Source organism: Solanum lycopersicum, chromosome 1 (assembly GCF_036512215.1).
Source record: "Solanum lycopersicum chromosome 1, SLM_r2.1".
Taxonomy (NCBI): Eukaryota; Viridiplantae; Streptophyta; class Magnoliopsida; order Solanales; family Solanaceae; genus Solanum; species Solanum lycopersicum.
The window spans coordinates 94,422,154-94,447,643 of record NC_090800.1 but is presented as its reverse complement, the minus strand read 5'-3'; the positions used below and the strand labels follow the sequence as shown (position 1 = coordinate 94,447,643).

At 34.4% G+C, this 25,490-nt stretch overlaps 3 protein-coding genes and 2 long non-coding RNA genes across 10 annotated transcripts; 3 read left to right on the top strand and 2 right to left on the bottom strand.

The window, feature by feature from the left end:
* The first annotated feature begins 285 nt into the window (after positions 1-285).
* On the top strand, positions 286-4,016 carry LOC543751 (aminoacylase-1). The gene is made up of 4 exons (NM_001309884.1): positions 286-1,303; positions 1,666-1,803; positions 3,145-3,384; positions 3,746-4,016. The coding sequence occupies exons 1-4, from the start codon at positions 449-451 to the stop codon at positions 3,857-3,859; spliced, it is 1,347 nt and encodes a 448-aa protein (NP_001296813.1). The 5' UTR covers positions 286-448; the 3' UTR covers positions 3,860-4,016.
* Positions 4,017-4,838: 822 nt separating this feature from the next.
* On the top strand, positions 4,839-5,813 carry LOC138339319 (uncharacterized). Its single transcript, XR_011212262.1, has 2 exons — positions 4,839-4,977; positions 5,490-5,813. It is a non-coding gene; the product is annotated as an uncharacterized lncRNA (long non-coding RNA).
* A 2,225-nt stretch (positions 5,814-8,038) lies between these two features.
* On the bottom strand, positions 8,039-10,269 carry LOC109119327 (uncharacterized). Its single transcript, XR_002026703.3, has 2 exons — positions 8,298-10,269; positions 8,039-8,202 (listed from the first exon to the last, which is right to left on the bottom strand). It is a non-coding gene; the product is annotated as an uncharacterized lncRNA (long non-coding RNA).
* Positions 10,270-10,528: 259 nt separating this feature from the next.
* Positions 10,529-11,423, top strand: LOC101258903 (uncharacterized). Its single transcript, XM_004231057.5, has one exon. It carries the CDS (start codon positions 10,598-10,600, stop codon positions 11,138-11,140), a length of 543 nt encoding a protein of 180 aa, XP_004231105.1. The 5' UTR covers positions 10,529-10,597; the 3' UTR covers positions 11,141-11,423.
* Positions 11,424-11,960: 537 nt separating this feature from the next.
* On the bottom strand, positions 11,961-25,167 carry LOC101258311 (calcium-dependent protein kinase 5). 6 transcript variants are annotated; one of them, XM_010317125.3, is made up of 8 exons: positions 23,605-25,167; positions 23,214-23,357; positions 22,983-23,135; positions 22,336-22,451; positions 21,848-22,015; positions 21,114-21,338; positions 18,581-18,728; positions 11,961-12,359 (listed from the first exon to the last, which is right to left on the bottom strand). In XM_010317125.3, the coding sequence occupies exons 1-7, from the start codon at positions 24,281-24,283 to the stop codon at positions 18,606-18,608; spliced, it is 1,608 nt and encodes a 535-aa protein (XP_010315427.1). In that variant the 5' UTR covers positions 24,284-25,167; the 3' UTR covers positions 11,961-12,359; positions 18,581-18,605. The 6 variants fall into 6 exon arrangements, with proteins under 6 accessions (XP_010315427.1, XP_004231103.1, XP_010315429.1 ...); XM_004231055.5 differs by having other exon boundaries at positions 11,961-12,355; XM_010317127.3 differs by having other exon boundaries at positions 11,961-12,348.
* Positions 25,168-25,490: the final 323 nt, after the last annotated feature.

Genomic DNA, 25,490 nt, shown 5'->3' with positions numbered 1-25,490 from the left:
GTTAAGATCTTAAAAATAATGTTACATTATTTTATTTTATGTTATTTTTTCTTTATAATTTCTATTTATTTTATATGAATATTTAAATGTCCTAATTTTATAATTTCTATTAGTTCAAAATAGTAACTTATGACTTTGTTGAATTATAGTGTTCACTAACCATAAAATTTCTTATGAAATCAATTATAGCCGTATATATACGCACACCTCTTTTTTGTATGTTTATTTAATTTAATAAACAAAATTATTGATATAAGTAAGTTCCACTCGTGATTAACAAAGGCAGAAATATTACACAGTTACCCTTTCAAATAAATTTGGATTTTTTTTTAATTTAGATAACTCAAAATAAAGTGGAATTTGAACTTTGTGTTTAGGTTGATCGGCTCCAAACGAAAATTTATAACCTGTTCTATTGATTTTAATTCATCTGGAGTGAAAAGCAGTGATGAGCAAGACCGGCTATTATCTTGATTTGCGTGTGTTTCTGGTCACACTCATACTCATAATCACAACTAGGACGGCCGCTAAAGATCCGTCAACAATCCTATCAAGATTCCAGCAGTACCTTCAGATCAATACAGCCCAACCTCACCCCAACTACTATGAAGCTGCCGAATTTATAATATCACAGGCCAAGTTACTATCCCTCGAGTCCCAGACCCTTGAGTTCGTCAAGGGCAAACCTCTAATTCTCCTCAAATGGCCAGGCAAAGACCCTACCCTCCCTTCCATCCTCCTTAACTCACATACCGATGTTGTCCCTTCCGAGCATCACAAGTGGACTCACCCACCTTTCTCTGCCCACTTAGATTCCACTACCGGCAACATCTTCGCCCGAGGTTCTCAGGATATGAAATGCGTCGGCTTGCAGTACCTCGAGGCCATTCGCAAACTCAAATCTTATGGCTTCCGCCCCCTGCGCACTCTCTACCTCTCCTTCCTCCCCGACGAGGAGATCGGTGGAAATGATGGTGCCAGAAAGTTTGTTGATTCAGATGTCTTTGCCAAGATGAATGTTGGGATTGTTCTTGACGAGGGCTTGGCCTCTCCCACTGACAATTATCGTGCATTCTATGGAGAGAGGTCCCCCTGGTGGCTGGTCGTTAAGGCTGTAGGTGCTCCTGGACATGGGGCTAAGCTCTATGATAATACTGCCATGGAGAATTTACTTAAAAGTATCGAAATTATAAGGAGATTCAGGGCAGCGCAGTTTGATCTAGTTAAGGCAGGACAGAAAGCTGAAGGCGAAGTCATTTCTGTTAATATGGTCTTCTTGAAAGCTGGCACCCCTTCACCCTCTGTAAGTCAGTCTAGCTATTTGACTCTGACCACTGCTTCCTGCATATTGTGACCATTTTTCTTCTGAGGAATTCTAGGAGTCTTTGATTGAGCTTATTCATCCAATGTGCTGGGTTATAACCTTAAACACTATTTGATAGTGTTTACCAATTATTCAGATTAGAGTTTAAATGTTTGAAGAGCTTAAATGTTTCAGAATTATTAATGTAGTCAAGTGAAAACGAATATTTGAAGTGATGGCGTAGCAGATATAGGGTGTTTTACCGAACAATCCTTTCTTGTAAAACAATGGCCCGTTTCCCTACACTTAGAATCAGAATTGAGATAAAGTTTAAAACATGGACTTCTTTATTTCTGTGGCAGGGTTTTGTCATGAACCTGCAGCCATCTGAAGCCCAAGCAGGATTTGACATCAGAGTACCACCAACTGCAGATCAGGCATCCTTGGAGAGGCTAATAGCTGATGAATGGGCACCTGCTTCGCGTAACATGACTTTTGAGGTACTAGAAATAATAATAATCCATCGTTTCTTCTTTTAGAGATAAAGAACCTGTAATCCTGTTTGCTATACCTCAGTCCTTTTCCAAAGAGAAAATTGCCTAGAACAATAATTACATTTAACTGTTCTCTTTTTGTTGGGTGAGGAGAAGTGGTGTATATGCCAAAGAAAATTGTCTCATGCCTTCATTTTCCTCTTCCAATTTGGCATGAAGTGTTTGTATAGTAGCATATTGACCAGCAGTTTACTGAATCTTTGATTGAGTCTGTCTTCCATCCGAATTAAGTTCTGTCCGACTTGCTAACAATTTAAATTCATCCATTTTATTTCTCATCTCAGCATCAGATTCATCAAGAGTACTTCCCACCGATGCTCTATTAGATGCTGAAGATTTCATGTACTCCTCAAACAGTCGATGCAAATTATCTTCAACAACCTTCACCCTATATTTGCAAGTCAAAGAGTCAAGTTTTGAAAAGCAAAATTTCATAAACTTTAACTTAAACTGAGTGTCAAGAATGACTGCCCAAGACAAAACTTGAGTATACTCTTCCCAATACTTTGTAAATTTCTTTTCCATTTCCTCTGCCATTTCTTTACTATCAGAGTGTTGACTATTTTTATTTACCATTATCAACAAGTGAATTTTCCACAATGAAAAAACAAGTTGGCTGTTGGATATTGATTTCCTGAAAATAGATTTCATCAAAAGGCTTTAGTAATTTGGCTATTGTTTTTGCCTTGTTCCAATCTATTTATGAAGGACAACATTTAAAATCTGCATCAATTAACTTGAAGTAAAAAAAAAAGCCCAACGATATGGAATAGCACTCTCAAGCATAAGAAAAGTGTAATTCCATCTAGTTGGCATGTCTTGATGCACTTTCCCAGTCAACTTTAATCCAAGATTCTTGATACAATCTACAACTTTATCATCCTAGACTCAGAACCTTTCACATATTTAATGCATCTGATGGACAGTTCGGAGAGAGGGTCTCAGGAGGTATTATGAAGATAGATCCAATTCCATCTAGAAAGTTAAATGGAATTGTAAAATATCTTTCTACTTTTGGTGTAAAGAAGTAGGTTTCGAGGATATAGATCAGTTTGTAGATTTATTAAGATCTCTGTAAGTATCTTCTTTTCTATATGTTTTTTTTATTGAACACTTTGAATTCTGTAGGTGGATAATAATACTCCCAAGTCATCTTTAGTTGTACTATTTGATAGAATTCCCACTGGTTATTGTTTAACTTCGTATCACCAGTCTATTTGAACAATATTTTGAAGTGCAATACATTACTAATTTAAGAGATTATACAATGCCCTTGCTCTTGGACAGTTCAAACAAAAGGTGAGTGTGAACGACAAGTTAGGAAGGCCAGCTGTTACAGCTGTTGACAGTTCCAATATCTGGTGGGCACTGTTTGAAGAAGCTATCATCAAAGCTAATGCCAGACTTGGAAAACCAGAAATATTTCCTGCATCAACAGATGCACGCTATTTTCGAGAGCGAGGCCTGCCAGCAATAGGATTTTCTCCGATGGCAAACACTCCCATTCTTCTTCACGACCACAATGAGGTGAGCATTACTTAATATTCGCTTATTTGGTGCCACATGGTAGTTTTGTGTGTGCATACACCCAGAGTCTTCTAAACCTATTAAATATACTATTAATATGAGAAAATCAAAAGAATAAGTTGAGAACTCCAAAAGAAAGGAAGCAGAGTGCAATGCTACAGCAATGGTTACTGTTTACCGGATCAACTGTTTGGTGAATATAAGCAAACACTTAGAGGAGGCTAAAGTCTTGCTTGACCGTAGAAATGATGTAAATTTGATTCGACTTGTAAATTTTGTTCACTTGTTTAAATAGTTTTGTTTTATGTGGTGGAAATCCTGACTTTGGCCTATGGTTAATATGCATTCTCTTTTGCTGCAGTTCTTGAACAAGGATGAGTATCTGAAAGGTATTGATGTTTATGAATCAATAATCAAAACATATGCATCTTATATTCAGTATCAAAGAGATGATGCTTCGAGAGAGGAATTGTGAGCAAGTTGTATTGAAGCAACCTTGAGCTCGTCTTGTCTTGTAGTATTGTATATATAAGTGAAGGCCGCAGAGCAGTTGGAAATCTCTGCAACATCTTTCTGCTGTACGAATAAACAACATGGATATTTCATAATCATTGAAGAACAGTTCCATGTAATATGCAAGTAATGACGAGAAAAAACATTGGGTAGGCAACACACACACACACACACAGTTCTCCAAGCACACAAACGCATCTTCAAAAACTAACCAAAAAATTTACTGAAAAAGAGGTCAAATCAGTTCTCCAAGCACACAAAAGCATCTTCAAAAACTAACCAAAAAATTGTTCCAATTTATAACCAAACATTATTTAGATATTTTTTCAAGGAAAGTATCTCTGTCCATAAACCAGCACTTCATGTATGACTATGCAACACACACTTTGGTCTCAGTTGTTGATGTGAGCATCCCTTATTGTTCAAATAACCAAACCCAATTTCCTGTAAGAATTTTCTCGGATCAACTTTTAGGTCAAATCAATAAGTTCATTGCTCATTTGAAAATAATTTTGTTGTTTTTTAACCTGTTAACCAACATGAACCAAAATGTAAAAGATTTGACTGTTTTTTGTTGATGGGCTTATGTAAATTAACTAGGACGAAGAAAATGCAAAGGCTATATCCTTATTTGAGGATGTAGTACAGCTAAATGATGCTATCGAGGATGAAGCTAAGCGTATGGAGAACTTGGTCAAAGGGATTTTTGCTGGTAACCTATTTGATCTTGGCTCGGCACAGCTAGGCAATGTTTCAAAGATGACTCATATATAAAGAAATTTATATGTACTTAACATTAAATTGTACCTCTGACTTGCCATGACTATGCTGAGGTATGCCATGCCCTTTGATAGATTGATACCCCTTAATCTTGCTTAAATCACAACTAGCATTTAGAAAATGAATATTTTCAAGGTTGAATCAATTGTTCTTAATTAATGGTTTTTTGAAGCTTGCGGAGCTATTCTCAAGGGATGGCATTTTTTTTTAGCTAGTTGCCAAAACCTCATTCCTCGACCTTGGGTTATTGATGACTTGGATACTTTCATAACAAAATGTAGCAGAGAATCATGGAAAAAGGTTAGTAGCTAAAACCATATGTGAGAGTTATCTTTTCCCCTGGGCTTTATGCTTTTATTTGTTTAGACAAATATTCTTTCATAACAAATGGAGCAGAAAATCATGAAAAAGGCTAGTTAGTAGTCAACCATATGTGAAACTTATGTTTTCCACTGAGCTTTATGTTTTACTTGTTTATGACAAATATCCCGATGTGTTTATGGTGGTAGGACACCCTTCGTCGGAAAAAAATATGGTATATACCAGTAATATGATACACAAAATGAATAAATAACATATTTTAGACACCCTTTAACATATCAAACTGTTATAACCCAGTGGTTTCACCTTCTTGGAAAGAGGAAGTTCTTGTGTGTTCGAATTTAACTAGTTCTTTTTTTGAAAAGTGCTTATATTGTTCTATTTCTGGACACCCTTTGTGAAATTTCTGGCTCCGCCCATGCGTTTGATGTATGCTGGTTCACTAACTTGCTTACTACACAGACTGTAATCTTTGGATAATTCTGGTGCAGATATTATTCTGGGCATTCTGCCATTTACGAGAGATTTACTTCGTCATGGGACACAGGTTACTTGGGAGTCTTGTTTCTCTCTTGCACATAAAATAGAAATTTTCTAGAGTTCAGTGTTCACTAAACTGAAATAGAAAAGATAGATTACATAATCTATTTTAATTACATTGCAAGTTTAAAACGCCATTTTATAGGCATTTTTTTTTATAGTAGTAAAGTTGCCATTTTACAGGCATCTTTATTATCCTCAGTTCTGTAGATATTGATTATAGTTAACAACACTAAATATTTTAACATGCTGTTTTCTGTATCTAAGAGAGTTAATTTATCCTCTTCTAATGCTCTTTTCTTAGCTGCATTCAGTCAAAGGGATGTGGTTTATTTATCAGTAAAACATTAGGTGAATAGGTGTTCTGTGATATACTCTTATGCCTCAATTGTACTTGTGGCACTTTTTTTCTTCTTCATAAGGTAATAATTTGTATTGATAAATTTAGGGAGTGCCTCGTAGAAGTGGTTCATCATAAAGTAAAGAATCTACACAAAAATGCAATTACCTACGAAGAGTAATAGAGTATTCAATCCTATATTTATATAAAATAGAATCTTATGCCCGCCTACGTAGCGCCACCACAAACAAGAATTTCGTTTTAAATTTATTTATTTCCAAAACTAGCTTTCTCTTTCACGAAAAGATATGACTTTTATGAAAAGTTGAAATTTTAATGAAGAGTTGCGACTTTTATTAAAAGTGACGACTTTTATCAAAAGTTGCAGTTTTAATGAAGAGTTGTGACTTAATGAAAAGTTGCGATTTTTATGTAAGATTGTGAACTTTACGAAGGGTTATAACTTTTCCAAATAGTTGTAACATTTCTCATAAGGTACAATAAAGATTAATCCACACTACCCTTTGTCTATGAATAGTAAGATTTTCTCTCATTTTAAACAACAAAAAATTTTATTTTCTTCTGGTATGTTTTTTACACTCAATATATTATGCATATGATATTAATTGTTGTTTTTTAGTATATATTCTAAACTTTGTTGTTTATGTTTTTGCAAAGTTATTATCTCCGGTTAGATTGAACATATACTTATATATTACGTATATTTATTGTGCAGAAAATAATTATTGTATTCACTTTCAAGAATTCATGTATTGATATTCTATATTAAATTATATAACTTAAAAATACTATCTATAAACTTACATATTATCTATTTTTACATTGATATAAAATTTCTTACTTATCAATTGAAGAAATTTGCAAATTCAAAAGTTATAATTGTTTTCATGTTCAAGAGTAATTTATTTTTTTAAATATATTAACCAATTTTTTACTTTTCTCCTAAGACATATATAACAATTGTATAATCTATGCAATTTATATGTTTCTTTTTATCACGAAATGTCTTTGCATACATATTCTTATTTTGTGAATAATTAATTCATTAGAGGTTCTTGAGTTATGTGATAACGACAAATAATTCAATCCATGTTGAATTATTGCTAATATATTTTATGAACCTATTTTCCATTATTTTAGTAGATGAATATTAGAAAAAAATTATTTGCAAGTTCAAATGCACTTATTATTTATGACTCCGCTAAGTACGGAAAAATTACCTAGTTATCTATAATAATCTCATAGGTGTTTCATATTCCAAATGTATATAAAGAAATTTAGCGCCTTGAGGCTATCATTATTTTCTTATTTCTATTCCCTCAATCCAATGAGGCTAAGAAGTTACAGGACACAAACTCTGAGGCTATAGCCATATAGTTAAAAATTCGATAAACCAGATATTAAGTATGAATAAAGCTTCATCATAAGTTAGCAGTTTTCATATTCATAGACTTGATAATTATATGAAGGTGCGTCAGATTGGATTAGACATTGGGTGTATTTGAGTTCTCGCAACTCAATTAAGCTCTCCTCTAGTAATGACGTTGGAAATTTTTTTTTTCCGTCTTTGTAGGTTATTTTGGCAGCTAATGACTTGCGTTCTATTAACGATGTTACTTACCCTGAGTTGGTAAAGATAATATCTAAGGTGGTAGAAATGTTATTCAATTTTTGATGCTTTCAATTTTACCTACTTCAGGTTTAATGAACATGTATTTTTGCTTATTAATTGTTGAAAGATGAGCAGGGTGGTAGAAATCTGATTTTTGGAAGTAGGATAACTATTCAAACGGATGTTGGGAGGTCTTGAGTTAGGAATCAAAGACCATCGCGTACAATGTTTGATCCTATGCCACTGGCACCACATAGTTTTTTGTTCCACTAGGTGGCATGTTGGTAATTTATATGTCTAGGTGGCATGTTAGTAACTTATATATATATATATATATCAAAAAAATTTAATTTCTAAGTCGAAAGATTCTTTTCTTTCAACTCCTATTTATATTTTGACCAAAAGCAAAATCTTTCTTTGAATTTTTAGTGATTCTATTTATTCAGGAAATAAGTGATGATCCGAGGATTCTTTATTGAATCATCGTTGTTCTAGTATGAATCTGTGGTTTTAATCGATTCATAGGGTCTTAACAAGAGAATTTTTATCAATTATAAAGAAAATAAATAATAAAATCCATATTCCACAAATTCTATAAAGAAATAGGGAACAATATATATATATATAGAGAATGTTTCCGTCATAGGTTGTGGGTGGCGTGGCACCCCCACGAGCCTTCCTAGATCCTCCCCTGACCATAAATGAGGTGCGGTTATCAGTGAAGAAGACAATTTAATGATACAATGTTAATTTAGTGAGGTGAGATCAAAGAATATGTGATGGCACCTGGACTGGATGGTTTCACCATGACATTTTTCACCAATTGCTGGGAAATAGTAAGCAAACTAGTGGCAGCAGTTCAGAACTTACATAATCAGAACATTTTTGAAAGAAGCTTCAATGCCACCTTCATAGCTTAATAGGCAGCATATGTAAGATCATCTCAAAAGTGTTTACTGAGAGGCTGAAAAGAAGTCGTTTCAAAACTAGTAGATACGCATCCGATGGAATTTATTTAGGGTAGGGAGATCATGGATGCTATTGTGATTGCCAACGAATGTGTAGATGTGAGGCAAATTAGCAAGGTCCTAGGCATTCTTTGTAAGATGGATAGAGAGAAAGCCTATGACCACTTAAATTGGGGTTTCCTATGGAAGAATTTGGAAAACATGGGTTTTGGGGAAAGATGGATAAACTGGATCAAATCTTGCACCAGTATAGTGAAATTTTCAGTTTTAATTAATGACTCTCCCACAAGTTTCTTCTCATCTGAGAGAGGCCTGAGACAAAGGGGATCCATTATCTCCTTCTCTCTTTATCTGGGCAATGGAGGGTCTGAATGATATAGTAAGAACAGCCCAAACAAACACATGGAGGATAGACAGAGTCTACACATCTCACATCTCCAATATGTAGATGACACTCTAATATTGCGTGATGCAGACATCAACCAACTGAAGTTTTTAAGAACAATACTGAAGTTGTTTGAAGCAACCTCAAGTGTACACATCAATTGGGGCAGTTTCATCTATCCAGTGAATGAGGTACCTGGGATTGACAGTCTGGCAAATATTTTGGGATGAAAGACATGGAGCTGCCCACAATATATTTGGGAATGCCTCTGGGAGATCAGAGCAAATCAAAAGGCATATAGAATAATATACTAGAGAAATGTGAGAAGAAGCTTGCCAACTATTTATCCATGGGTGGCAGAGTTACTCTCATCAACTGTGTTCTTAATGCTTTGCCTACCTACATGATGTCTGTGTACCCTATGCCAGCAAGTGTAAGAGACAGATTAGATGGCATTAGAAGAAATTTTCTTTGGCAAGGAAACTGTAATCCTAATAAACACAAGTTTCACTTGGTCAAGCGGGATGAAGTTTGTCAACAAAAAAAGGGGGACTAGGAACAAGGAATCTGAAATTACAAAACTACAACTTGCTAATGAAATGGCTGAGGAGATTTTCATCACAAGAACAAATGCTGTGGACAGATACCATTAAGGTCAGGTATGGAATGGATACAAGGTGGATCAACAACATAGCAACACAACCATATGGCACCGGAGTGTGGAGGACAATTAGGAATCTATGGCCACAACTTATAAACAAGTGCATAATTTAAGATAGGATATGGTGGGAAAACTTTGTTTTGGGTGGGACAGGCTTCATTCAAAGTTAGTTTCCTTGACCTATTCAGCTTAAGTCTACAGAAAGTGGTCACTGTCAAAGAAATGAGAGATGCTCAGGGTTGGAACTTAAGGTTCAGGAGACCTTTAAACGATTGGTAGGTGAATAGCATGGTTGAATTTCTGAATATCCTGGAATGATGCAAGGAACTCAATAACAGTGAAAACAAACTATTATGGGCTCTAGATAAACATGGGAGATTCTCAGTTGGAGCATCTTACAGAAACTCCCAGAGGACACACACTCAACCAAGCTACTGGCCATGAAAAATGATCTGGAAAATTAAGGTGGCCTGTTTTACTTGGCTATTAGCAAAACAGGTTGTTCTCACACAGGATAACCGTATGAAGAAGGGCCTCCATTTGTGCTGTAGATGTTTTTTTGTGAATGTGAGGCAGAGACCATAAATGATCTCTTTTTACACTGTAAGAAACTTTGGCAGATTTTCATCAATACAAGGGGCATCATTTGGTCTATGTCAGCAAACATATTATGTTGGAATGGGGAAGGAATTTAGTCGGGGCACAGGGAAAATTGTTGGTCTTTCCATTTGTTAGAACAATAACAGCAGGAGAGATAATATTGAAGCTTAGTTGTTCTGTTTGGGACTCATGTATCGTAATGTGACTTTGGGTGTACAAGTTGAAATGGAACAGAATTAGGTGTCAAAGATGACTTGGGAATAATGTTTCGACAATAACGTTAATACTCATGGTAAATAGATATACAATTATTCCCTGAACAGCCTGGGGCCAGGGAGGGGCAAAAGAGTCATAGGAGAATATAACAGGCTGTCGATGGAAACGTAGGAATGTGCGGGTGACGGTGAATGAGTGATGACCACTCACCTTGTTTATTAGTAAAGTAATTAGGCTATTACCAATACTATACTATATGCCCCCAAGTTTTGCGTTCTTTCTCTTCACCGACACGAATATGAGCTCTCTTCTTCAAAGTTTTCAGAGCAAAGAAGCTCTGCCCATGTCGCAACCTACAGAAGAAGAAAGAGGAGAAGGACTTGGCGTGCGCAAAAGGCTGTCTTCTCTCTCTCTAAGGATGAACATGCGCATGAGGTCTACTTGTCAACAACAACAACCCATCCTCTCATTCTACTCCTCTACCTCCTCATCCTCATGGGCATTTCGCCGATCCAAATCCTTGTCCGAATACACTGGTAATTCCATTAGGAAATGGTGGGATTGGGGATTGGGCTGGATCATGTCCAAGAAGCCAGCCTTTGCCAACGATCTGGAAATGAATGAAGAGGAGAAAGCCGTATTGGGATGCAACAGCAAGGGCAGCTGGAGGCACGTATTTTTCAAAATAAGGTCGGAGCTGCGGAGGTTCACCGGCTCCGGCAACAATATGGGTCTACCTCAAACCTTCCGGTATGACTACTCCAGGAACTTCGATGACAACTTAATCAGGAACAACTGATGTATTATTACTCTACTATTCCCACTGTGATGTTGGTTAATTCATTGATTGATTTGAGTCGTTTTGTTTTTATATATTAATAATAGATCGGAGTTCACATGGAGTACGTACGTAAATGTATAAAGTGAATTATTTTTATCTTCATCATATAGTCAGTCAGTCCAGTCCATTACGTTGTATTATTATTTTCCCCTCGTGTAATTCTTTTTACCATTCTCGAGTGTATTTGATTTTTATGCATAAGCACTACTGCTATAAATTTGCCTAATTATTGTGGTTTAAACGTGTTGTATGTATGAGCTATGACCATAACAAAATTGAAGATGTCGGCACATGGGGTGACCAACTGGAACTCGCTCACCGACAGCTATTTTGCTGCAGTCGCTGCCCGAATATGCGTTTTTGTCTTTTAACCACTATTTATTTCTCTCATCCAGCCAAACATCATGTAATGCAATTCCCTTTAAAATATTTTTGGAGGCCTAATTGAATTGAATTTTTTTTTTACTTTCTACACTCCCTCGTATCTCTCTGCCTTATTAGTTATTATTACTATTGCACTAGCAAGAAAATAAGCGCAACATTTCTTTTTTCAAATATCAAACCTAGTTTTTCTTTCTAAAAAGTAAAATCCAGCAAAATTGGTTTTTTTTTTTAACAAAAAACATAAACTAGGTTTCTCAAAAAGTAATTGGAACATGCAACTTTTCTTCAAAATCGAATTCCCAAAAACTGAATTCAAAGGCCACTCATGTCCTTCAATCATGTTTTGACATAAAAGAAGCCATCAACTTAAGCTGAAAAGGAGAGTCTCAGAATATGTTGAGAATAATTAAGCACGTCATCATAAATGACTGACCATGTTCTGCAAATATAGCTTGCGTAAATTGTTACAACAAATCGTGTTCTTTTCCTTAAAAACAATCTCCCGATAGAGAAAAACCAATGGGTAAAATACATAATTATGTAATTGACAAGGATACACCTCAAGGTGAACCACCTTCTAACTGAAGCAAGCATGAAGCCTCAACTAAAGAACACTAGGTAGCTGAAATGATTTCACACACGACAGAGATTTCACATTTTGTTGAGGCACAGTCTACAAGCACTTCTAGTTATACTTGAGAGCATGGCATACTACTTTTAGAAAAGAGTACCAGACATTGTTACGGCAGTTTCATTGCCTCTGCTCTATTATCTGTAAAAACCTGCAAACTAGCTGACATGAATGTCAGAATACCTTTTACACATAACTTGACCAAGAGTGAAACACAAGTTCATGCTCCAAATGAAAGATGCACCATGTTCTGTGATATTTAACCTAGCTTACAAAGTCATAACAACATTTTAGTAGAACAAGTACACAAGCACGTGTGTAACTACAATATATGCCAAATAATTGTACTATGAATAAGTACCTTACCTATGTGCATTTTGAAGGAGAACAAAAGAAAACCTTTGATGCCCAACACATTGTTAAGAATCAGCTTTCCTTATCAGGCTTGTCTAAAGAAGAGAAGAATGGCGAGTTAACTCAGTGGCACCTGGGCCTCTGAATATTCTTTTTCTTTTCGATAAAATTATGTCACAACTTGGAAGCAGATCTGTTTCTTCCTCTCTCATTTTTTTTCTTCGTATTATTCTTTTGGTGGATACATATACAATGAAAATCTCTTAGAAAAAAAAAGTAATAAAACCTTGCATCATTTCAAATAAGCAAAGTACACCTAAAATCACAAGGAGATGAGTTATCCTAAAGGACGTGCAATATCTCTGGTAGAACTTAACTAAGACCGTAACCTAACAAAAGTAAATGATCCATGTAGGCAATGCCAGCTATTTGAAATAGAGAGTTGTTACTTGTTAGCTGATAATAGGCACAGTGTTAGACTTTTATATTCCTGAAAGTGTGGAACACATCGGACTTGTAGTTTTAAGGTAAATTATACAATATTGGATGAAATGGAACTGAATAGAACTACATGGAGATAAGTTGGTTAATAGATATTCTACCTACATCTCAACTAGCTTCAACTTGATATTCTTTTGATAGAGTCAACTAATGGTTGGAAAACAGAATTAGTTCTACGAGTGTTCAAGAACACATGATACATCATACTAAATATTCTGATTTGACAATTCTATAAGACTAAGGTGCCTTCAACCCAACATGCATGTATCTTGACTATTCCACTAGGTGCATGTATCCTCCACCCAAAGGTACCAGGCAGTAATCTTGACAGCTGAAACTTAAGACATATTGGAAGAAATCGGCTAATTTCTTTTTGCTTCTACTAGGATTGGAACTCTCTCATGATTTTATTTCAACTTCATTGACAACTGATGGTATATTTCCCATTTCGACCCCACTTTCTATTTGTTCACTTGGGAACATCCTGGGGTGTTTTTTCACACTTGTACAACTAATAATATCTTTCAGATTAGACATAAGTGTCAAAACACACCTAAACTATTTCTTTTCTTTTTTTTTTTTGAATTTTCATACCTAAACTATCACTTATTAGTTTGAAAAACACACCTCAGTGGTGTCTAATACACTTTTCTCATTTATTTGCAAAAACCTTGCCTCATGGCATTGCACATGGATAAATTATTCCAACTTGACAAAAATTAAAAAACTATTAATATTAGCTAAAAACTAAAGATTAAAGTATTACCATTTTTTAAAAAATTAAAATATTTCTTACCCCACTCCATCATCTCAACCCTCATCCCCGGACAACCCCACGTCCTATTATTTCTAAAATTATTTTTTGAAATTTAGGCGTCACCCCCTCCCCCACTCCTTCCTAAAAATAATTTTGATATTATTTTTTAAAAAAAAAGTAAAATAAAATAATATTCTACCCCACCCCATCTAACCCTCCGCTCCTAATTTAATTTTATACATTTTTCTAGTTTTGTGTTAGATGTGTACATATATTTTTAGGAAAACATTCTTTTCTACTTGCATACCAAATTAACAGAAATAAAAGTTTTATTTTATGAAAAGTCTTGCGGCAAGTTAAAAAATACTTTTTTAGAAAAGAAAATACATATCTAATACAAAACGAGAAAAAAAATGGAAGAGGGGAGTTATGTTAGGGTAGAATTTTTTTTCAAGAAATAAAATAAATTTAACTATATCTAAATTATTATTCGAAGGGATTTATTTTTTTTGAACAAAATAAACTAAAAATTTGGGATGGGGGAGTACGTTGAGAGGAAAGATTGGAGTTGGGTAAAAAAAATATTTTACATTTTATTTTATAATTTTTTTTTTGGGGGAGGGGGGGGGGGGGATAGCAATACTTTAATACTTAACTTTAACTAATACTAATTATTTATTTTTTGTCAAGGTGAAACGTTTTGTCCATGTGGATTGTAATATAACAATTTTTAAATAAAAGGAGTGTATTACACACCATGATAGAGTATAATAAAAGAAAGATGTGTTTCTCAAATTAATAAGTGATAGTTTAGGTAGAAAACTCACACTCAATACTTCAAGTATGAAACTAAAAAAAAAAGGATAGTTTAGGTATGTTTTTAACGCTTATCTTCAGATTTTATATTAACTTCCATAAGTATACTTTAGTACTCCCTTTGTTCCACTTTTTTTTTTGGTTCCCACCCGCTCCCTAACAAAAGGAACTCTATTCTATGGGTACTCGAATTCCAGACCTATGGTTAAGAGTATTGATAAGAGTACTTTGCTCCACTTTATGTAACCTATAACTATCTGGAGTGTAAAATAAGTTTTTCTTTGACCATGTTTTTTTTAAAATACTTCTTTAATATTTTGAATTGTAAACTATTGTGACTTACAATACTTTTTATATAGTTTTTAAAGATGTAAAACTTTATTTTTAGAAAATGAATATCAATGTTCAAATTCACTCAGAAAATTAGTCAATTTAACCACACATATTTTTCAACTTGTCACACAAAATGGAACAGGGGGTAATATTTTTCTCCACAGATAAATATTTTACCTAACTCAATCTATGTGAGCTTCACCGTGTCCGTCCCACATCTGGATAAATGAAGAAGGTTGGGGTAATTGACGGGAAGCTAAAATGTAGTCACCATATGAAACTTCTAAAATTTGAATTTGTTGGAATGTGCTTTATGTATTCAATATGCAATCAAATGATTTCTCCCAAAAAGAAAAGTTCCCCTTGCTTTTTGCCATGCTCGTGCGTGGCACTCCTTACTTGGGGTGTCAAATGAAGCTCAGATATTAGGAGCCCAAAATTTATGGGTTGAGCTCATGATAATTTAATAATGTGCTACGTCTTAACCCGTATAATTATAACCCACTTAGCCCAAGTTCTATGTCAATTCAATCCCCATTCTAACCGGACTACATGTGCAAAGATGGGACAATCATCATCTCTTTAGTTTATATTGACCTTTTCACTTGATATGAAAATGAGAACTGAGTTTAACCAATTCGAATAAAACTGTTTTTTTTCCTCATATACTAACCTAATATGCTTATTTTTGGCAAACTGAAATATCTTAAAAATTCATTTCACCTTCTTGCATTTTGTTACCGAATCCTTATTTTTTATTACCTAATATGATAATGATCTATCATGGTCTCTCTTTTGGAATTCTAAAGTCACTTGATTATTGTTATTTGATTCTTTAACAACACATTATTTTGCATGCCATGTCATATTAAAAAATAATTGCCTACATTCTATATGTCAAATTATTACTGTTTGAATAGGAATATGAACAAGAATAATATATACCATCATACTTAGAATAGTAACAGGAATAAAAATAGTACATAAAATACTAGTAATAGGAATAAAAATAGTACATAAAATACTACTTAGAATAGGATTGTATGGTAGTGTCCTAGTTGGAATTTGAGTCTAAGGTAGTGCCCTATTAATAGGTCTCGATGTTATAATCTAGAGACCAATTCAACAATGTTCTTTTTCAATATTTCCACATGGTATCAAAGCTCCTACGATCTCGGTAGAAAATCAAAAAAAGATTTCGTCGGTGTAGGGCGGCTATGACTCATATCTATCTCCCCTCTTGCCATTGGTAATGTTAACCAAATTAGGGTCACTGATATATGCACGACTTTCTAGGGTTGTCATGGCGACTACTTTCTCATATCTAATTTGTGTGGCACTGTGCTATCATTTCGGTGACTACTTTCTTAAATTTGATTTGTAGCAGTGTGTCATCTTCCGGTGACTATTATTTATATATTTAGAGCCCGTTTGGATGGGCTTAATAAAAGCAGCTTTAAAAAAGTACTTTTGAAAGTGCTGAAACTTATTTTTAAAATAAGCAGTTATGCGTTTGGATAAAAGTGCTGAAGTTGTTATGCCAAACGTGAAAAGGGAAAAATAGAAGAAAGAGATGTTAGGGTTATATGGATAATTTGGAGATTGTATAAAAATATTAAGGGAAAAAACATAAAAATATGGTCAACTTAAAACAGCTTATAAGCTAAAAAAAAAAAGCACCCCTACCCCACCTTTTAACTTTTGGCTTAAAATAAGTTTTTTTTAACTTAAAATAAGCTATTTTGAGTATTGTCAAACAGTTAAATAAGTCAAAAATCAGATTTTAAGTCAGTTTGACCAGCTTTTAAGCTGAGCCAAACAGGCTCTTAATTTGTGTAGCACCGCATCATGTTTCTGGTGACTATTTTTTTATGTTCAATTTATGTGGCACTGTGTCATCCTTCAGGTGACTACTCTCATATTTCATTTTTGTAGCATCATGTCATCATTCCGGTGACTATTTACTTTTGTGTAGCATCGCACCATCTTTTTGATGACTACTTTTTCATATTTAATTTGTGTAGCACCGTGCCATCTTATCAGTGACTACTTTTTCATATTTAATTTATGTAGCACTGTCTCATCTTCTTGGTGACTACTTTCTCATATCTAATTTGCACAACATCATGCGTCTTTTTGGTGACTACTTTCTCATATCTAATTTTCGAAGCACCGTACGTCTTTTCGGTGACTCCTTAGGTCTGATTTAAATAGTTTCAACTTTGTCAATGTTGTGCAAAGTCCAACATATCCGAGTTCCCAAAAAAATCCAAGTTTTCAAGCAATATTCTCTTTGTTTTAGATTCACTTTATCCAAAAGGATATACTTACATATTTGGGCTGGGATCTCGATGGAGAAGTATATATGGAGCAACCACTTGGTCTTATTGCTCCGAGGGAGTCTAGCAGCCTTATATGTTGATTGTGCAAGTCACTCGATGATATGAAACGTTCTTCTCAAGCTTGGTCTGGGAAGTCGGGAGATATTGTTACAAAATTTGTGAGTCAAGTGATCAACTTGCAGATATCTTCATCAAGCCTCTCATTGGTCCTCATATTAATTACATTTGTAACAAGCAAAGTATATATAACTTGTATGCACCAGCTTGAGGGGGAGTGTTAGAATCAAAAAAGGAACAAGAATAATATATACCATTCTACTTAGAATAGGAATAGGAATAGAAATAGTATATAGAATCCTACTTAGAAAAGGATGGTATTGTAGTGTCCTAGTTGGAAAAGGAGTATAATATAGTGTCTATAAATAAAGTCTCAATGTAATAATGTAGACACACAATTCAATAATATTCTTTTCAATAATTCTCATAAATACACTATTAAATGAGTTGCAAAATTATGAAGTTGGTCCCATACTATAAAGTCTACATCAATTTACTCTACAAGGAGATGCTCCTAAATGAAAAGTTAGTACAGATCTGTACGATTCTATGGGTTGAATGACATCTGTCATAAATTATAGCAAGTGTTTAATATAGTTTAGTTTAGATTAAGCAGGTCAAATTGGATAGGTCATAACCCAATCAAGATTCTAGCCCATGTTAGCCCAAAGTAAGTTTGAGTGGGTTATGATCCAACATGACTTTTAGCTCAGCCCATTTTAACCTCTTCAATTTCAGTCCCCCACTGCCTCCACCCACACATTTGACACCCTTAGTGCTCCCTTAGGAAAGTTCCTCACATAGCCATGTCGGACAATCGTCAAATTTGATACATCAAAATTTTACCAAAAGAAAAGAAACCAGCATTATATAAAAGATGGGAATGAAAGAGAACTCTGTATCTGAAATTTATTTTTGTTAATGGTGTAAAATGGAGGATTGGGGAGGAAGCTGAATCTATCTGTGACATGCTAGTGTACCAACAGGATAAGATGGGATATACTTTTGCTGAATGTAATTTTTTTTGCTGCACCTGTAGAGTTTTACAGCAAACACTCATGCTGTTATTTATAAAATTTTATTATCCTCAAGAGGGAAAAAGAAACTCTTAATGTTAAACAAATATACTCCAACCAATCCAATTTCTCAAGGACAGAACAAGGAAAGATTTCTTCAAATTCATTGCCAAAGAAACGGTTACAAAAATAAAAAAGGGGAAATACCTACATCATGTGTCCATTCAAAAAGCTAATGAGCTCCGGGCGCATCTCTCATGCTGAAATTCAGACTATTTCGCATTGTTCGTCTTCCTATGCATGGATTTCCTTTTTGCATCATAGCAACAAATTCTCCATAATCAATACGTCCATCCTGAAAAGGGAATCCACCAGAAGATCAACTAAATAGCTAGTCAAATGAAGCATCAAGAGATGTAGAGATTCCAAAAGAATCATTCCATCCATTTAAAATACAGATCTCCTAAAGCATAACAATTTGCCTGTATCACGGCTGCAGCTGAGGCCCTAATCCAATACTGAGGCTCCAGAAAACTAATCAAAATACAACAAATTTTGTTTGATTTGAAGAAAGACAGAAATGTCTGTAACGGTACCCATTCCTGTTTATTATGCTACAATTTCTTTGTCTTTTTTCTTTTCTTTGGACAATTATGTCAGCTTTGTCTTCTCATTATGCCTTTGAATACACAAAACTACTTAGATTATGAAGTGACGCCAAAAAGTGAGTAGCTGGCACGAATGCAGTCAGACCAAACAGAACTACGAGAAGTTCTTCAAAAATAATTTTCAAAGCATATCATTGCATCTGAGCACTTGTAATTTAACAAGGTAAATTGCATGCTTTTCGCGCGGTGGTAAACTACGGTAATAATCTACTTCTGAACATTTGATAATATAAGTGTTTTCGAATGGGTACAACCCAACAATAAATTGTCAAGAATATTTTATCCAAAGACAAAATAAAATATTTTTTTAAACTTAAAACGATTTGATTCTACGTGTTTATGGATTTAGTTATTGATTCTTCATTTTACTGTAGTTATTCATCACCAAATCTTTAGAAAAGATAGGTAATTGTTTCATTGTCTATATTTGTATTTTCCAAAAGTGGTACAAACATTTTATTCATCAATTGCGAGAGTTCTTCTCTTATTCAAGGCCTCCCTCTACATACAAAATCTAAATATTATACATTTTATATAATTAGTTGTGTGCTTGATAAGTTAATTAAAATTTTAAAAAACATCTCTTGGAATTTCAATGAAATAAGGCAAGTCACTCAAATAATTCGGATTAAATGATGTCTTGGCAAGACCCTTATTCAAATCATTATGTATGACACTACTTTGATACCCAAAATGCATATTTTGTTGTTTATGTTCCGATCAATATGGTTAAAGCTTTAATCTTTTTGCAACTTTTAATCTAATGTTTATAAGGAGATAATTATTTCTTTAATAATTGATTAATGTAGATTCATCCTAAGGGGGTAATTCATTGACTCCAATCAAATATTTGAATCCCAAACTTTTAATTAAGGTTGAGTATAATACTTACCATCCCGCTACATTTTCCTTTATTTTTTGAATGTCACTAATCGATTGAATGTCTAGATAAGATAGAAAGTTGAATAACTAAACTCCATGGTAGAGTAGAACCACCATAACTTTTGAACACTCAAAAGTTTCTTCTTGAACATCCCATGAATCTTTTAGCCACTAAAACTCTATAAAGATCAAAGTCATTTATTTTATAAGTTCAAGAATTTTAATCTACATGACATCACTACATCAAATTCTTGATTAACATATCTTTATTTCAACATAAACATAAACATAAACAACAAAGTTTAAAACATGTACTCAAAAACAACTAATAACATAAGCATAAATGAGCGTAAAAAACATACCAAGATTTGTAACAAAAGAATGAATAGATACTTTTAGGATAGAACGATTATATTCACCGTTGTATAGATTCAAAAACAATGATGTCAGTGAACCACTCAACAGGAGCAAAGTACACAAATATTTAATTGTGCATAAGCAGAAGAAAAAATTTAGAATTTTCGTCGTTTTAAAATGAAAGAAAATTCCTCTATTTATAGACAACAAAAGGATAGTGTGAATAAATGGTTATGGTGTCTTATCGGAAATGTAATAATCCTTTGGAAAAGTCACAACTCTACATAAAAGTTACAACTTTCATAAAAGTTACAACTTTCATAAAAGTTACAACTCTTTGTAAAAGTCGCAAAGTTTCATAAGTCACAACTTTTGATGAAAGGGAAGGCTAATTTTGGAAATAAATAAATTAAAAGGGAATCCTGATTTGTGGTGGCGCCACTTAGGCAGCCTAGGGTTCTCTTTATATATATAGAGAGAGAGAGGTAAATTAACTATATTATTAAGCTCACATATGATCATTTAGTAATATCCGTATTTTCCATACATACACTACATTGTCAATAACATTTTATCTCAAGGAAAAGATTCATATGAAATCTTAAAGTGCTATATTTTTTTAATTTTCGTTTTTGTTGCACAAAAAGTGTTTCATATTAAAGTGCTTTTTTATAAAAAAAAATAGTTTTTGTTGCAAAAAAATTATGAGTAGTAGAGAGATAAATCAGTAGAACTGCAAAACATGAAGAAATTTAATCTACTAATTTGTGTCCACTTTTTTATTGATAAGTTCCAATAATACTTCAACTTTATCCTCAATATAATTAACTTACGTTATCCTGATCAACTTCTCTGATAATATCCTCAAAGAATACATCTGTAATGTTATGATCTGCACAGGCCTGCTGGAGCTCATCTACTGTAATATAACCACTTCCATCCTTGTCAAAATACTGAAATGCTGCCATGAGATGTTCCTCGCGGTCCAATTTGTTAAGGTGAATTGTTGCTGCTATGAATTCTCCATAGTCAATAGTTCCACTATTGTCCACATCAGCCTGAAAACAGTAATATTACATCAATGGCCTTAAAGAGTTAGATAAGCACTTCCGCATGTACCTCATAGACAGACATGTTTAGGGAGAAATACAAAGATTATCACGGGCCTAATTAAAGATACAACTAGAACCATTAACAGAAAGTTGTTTCTGATGAAGCATATATGTGGTGCCAACTACTTGGTAAGCCTGCACTACCTCCTCAGTTATCAGAAACTTATCATACACATACACAAAAAAAAAAAATTGGGCACCTTTCCAGTGAAGTTTTAGCAACTACATTGAGTTTTAAGTGCTCCTTCATGAATGTACATAATTAATTAAACAAAGTAAAGTGCCAAATCCCAATCTGACTCTAGTATTTGCACATCAAATAACCTTGAGATTTGACCATTAGTTAGTGATCTTATGTCATTTTACATTTTTCTGCTCCTATGAACCTTTGTGTAGAGTCACATCACCAGATGCACAAAATAAACAGAATCAGTTTGCAGTCTAGATTTTCTTACCGCATCCATAAGTTCCCGTATCTCTATATCCTTCAGAGTAGAGCCATATTTTCTCAAACCAGCTTTTAGTTCATCGAATGTAATTGCACCACTGTTATCAGTATCCATGGCCTTAAACATCTCCTTAAGACCGGCAATCTCCTCCTCTGACAAACTTTCAGCAATCACCTAAATGCATATTAAGTATGAAAACATCAATAATTGCATCATTTGGTTACACACCTCCAAGAAGCTATGTTGCTTGGACGCTTCAAAAATGTCAATGGGTGTGTGTCGGCTTCTCCATAAGGAGTGTATTTTTGGAGAATCCGACACTGGTGCGCCATCGAAACTGAAGAGTCCACACAACTTAGCCCAAAGGACATAATCAGCATTTTCTTGTGTAACTTTAATAATGAGGTTTATGGACACTGAAGAACCATAATTAACAGACTTGGGCAAAAAAGTTATGCCTAGATATATATACACACACATATATATATGCATACCCGCAGAGCCATCTTTTTTAATTTGTTCATTGCAGAAAAGTGTTTGAGGCGAGAAAGTACAGCAGGATCAAGTGCTCTATCAGGAGCAACACCATTTTCACAAATCCAAGGATGACCTGCAGAATTTTAGAGGAAACCATAACACCAGAACAGCAGCTGGTTACATGAAAGACACCATACAAGCAGGCATAGATAGACAATACAATTGAAATTTGAGAAATACAATGACTTGATCCACTTTATGCAGTGCAAATTGATCTATTACAGCTTGTAGTCAATCCAAATTTATTTTTTAAACCAGAAATACAGAAAATAAACCTGATATTTCCAAAGGGCTCATAGATAACCTAACAAGTTATAGTTCAAGCATGAGAAACTCCTCTCTACTGCTAAACTAACAGTTTTTTACATAAATTAGTAGTCAATAAGGTTCTCAATGTTCTGCCACCAGAAGCACAGTCCAGAAAAAAGTTAAGAGGGTTCTTATAAGTCTGACAGAACATCAACACTGTCACAACACAGTATCTCTTGATATAACAACTATTAAACAAGCAAAACCATATTTATATCATGGGAGAAAAAAATGATCCATTCAGTAACCAGTAAAAATGTTAGGTCAATATGACTTATAAGGTAAATAAACTTACATAATACTTCATGAGCAGTTAACCGCTCTGGGGGTCGCATGCATAACATCTTCCGGATGAGATCCTTTGCACTCTCTGATATTAGAGGCCAAGGATCTGAGTCAAAATCAATGTGCCCTTTCAGAACTGCATCAAATATCCCCTGCTGTGTTTCTGAACAATTTAGATGGTAAGTTAAAAAGACAAAAATCAGAAAAGTTACAGCTATACTGCATAAAATTATAAACATACCAGCCCAGAATGGTGGAACTCCACTTAGCAGGATATAGAGTATGACCCCTGCTGTCCAAACATCTGCTTCTGGACCATAATGCTTCAAAAGCACCTCAGGAGCAACGTAGTATGGACTCCCAACAACATCTGTGAAAATTTGGCCTGAAGAAGCAAGCAACAAAATCCATCAAACCAACATACCAATTTAAGGAGCCACCAAATCAATGTTAAAAGTAGCTAACTATTCATCTAGATAGAGAGTTGGTGCATAAAAAGAATCTCCAAGATCATACTTCATTAGTAGTAGCCTACCAGCATGAGCATGAACAACTACACAGAGCCGTAATATGTCCGTCTAGCTGCACTAGAAGCTAGAATGTAAAAAAACAGAAGAAAGTAAGAGATTTACCTGGCTTAAAGAATACAGAGAGTCCAAAATCAATGGCCTTGAGAGAGAAATCATCATCCTTGTTAACCAACAAGAAATTCTCAGGTTTGAGATCTCTATGCATAACTCCAAGTGAATGGCATGCCTCAACAACACCCACAATAATTTTAGTCAAATCGGCAGCCTTTCTCTCGGTGTAGTGTCCTCTTTGAATTATGCGGTCAAACAATTCACCGCCACCACAAAGTTCCATGACAATATGAACATACAAAGGATCCTCATAAGCACCCTTGATGGAAACGATGTTTTTGTGACCAGCCAAATGGTGCATTATCTGAATTTCCCTCCTGACATCTTCTACATCCTCCTTAGAGATGAGTTTTCTCTTGGCAATAGATTTACATGCGTAGTCGATACCGGAAGACAATTCGGTGCATAAGTAAGTGGTGCCAAACTGGCCTTGTCCTAGTTTGCGGCCGAGGGTGTATAGATCACGAATGTTAGGGGTCTTATGACCGAGGACGTAATAGGACTGGTTAGTGCTTGTACGATTCATGGTGACGAGGGGTTGTTGTTCTTTTTTTGGGTTGGGGGAATCGGAATTATGTTTGGGATTGGAATTGGATTCTGAGTGATCTTGAGGCTGAGGGTAGCCCTGAAAAGTTTTGCCTCCGAAAGATCCACGGCATGCGTTGCCCATCAAACAATCAAAATCCCCAGCACTCAGCTCAGTTTCCTCATCCAATACTAGTAGCACTTGTTTTCTTCAAGAATATTGATATTGATAGATCTAATAAGACATGAATTTGATGGGAAGAAGAAGGAGAAGATGATACAATACATACAGGTCAACTCCAACAGCGATCTACTCTCCTATCCTACTTGCAATTTTTTATTTTATCAAAATCTACTTCTTTTTTTTGTATTTTATTTACTACTGCTGAAAACAAGTTTACATTTTTCTTTTTAAAGCAACCACACTCATTATTTGGTGGAAAACCGAGGAGGAATGACTTAGCTCATTTTGGAATTTTCATTCTCATTTTACACACATATTTTGTCCGCCCTTTCTTCTATTATTAATCATCAAAATAAGAATAATTATCTCAGGCATAATACGTATACTTGATTTTAAATTTTAATTTTAACCTTTTATTTTTTATAATACACAAGTAAATATTTTAACTATTTAATTTTTAAATAAATAAACACATGAGTCCTACATGATACAATACACATAGTACAAAAGATAGACATGTAGAATATGTGCATCTATTTGTTCAACTTTATACAAGTTTAAGGCTTAAGTCATCTGCGGCCCCTTAAAGTTGTCCACATAATTCACTTAGACACCTAAACTAGGACTTATACCTATTGAACACCTAAATTATCAAGAAATGTGCTTATTAAACACAAAACGCTGATGTGGCAAAATAAGTGTATCTCACTACTGCTGAGCACATGAATGCATTTTTTTAAATTTTTTTTAAAATATTTATACCTACTTTGTTGACACTTGGCATGCATTGATTAAATATATAAAAAAAATTAATTTAAAATCTTGTAAATCATTAAAAAAAGAAAAAAAAACTCACGCTCATCTTCCTTCAGGCTTCAACCCACCATTTTTTGCCTATTCAAAAAGAGTCGGAAGTTTTATGCTACCGGCGGCCATCCATCGAAAAATCTTTATATTCGAACTCAACAACTCTTTCACATGCTGTAATTTAAGAAGTCGATTTTTGCGTTTAATTTTTAAGAGAAGTTCGTTGGACTTGTTGGTGTTCAAGTGAAGATGTCCTATTAAAACCCTAAAACCTACATCAATTGATCTATCAATTGGTACTCTTCTCATTATCTTGACATTCTTCTCATTAAACGGAAAAGAATGTTAATGTTGAAAATAC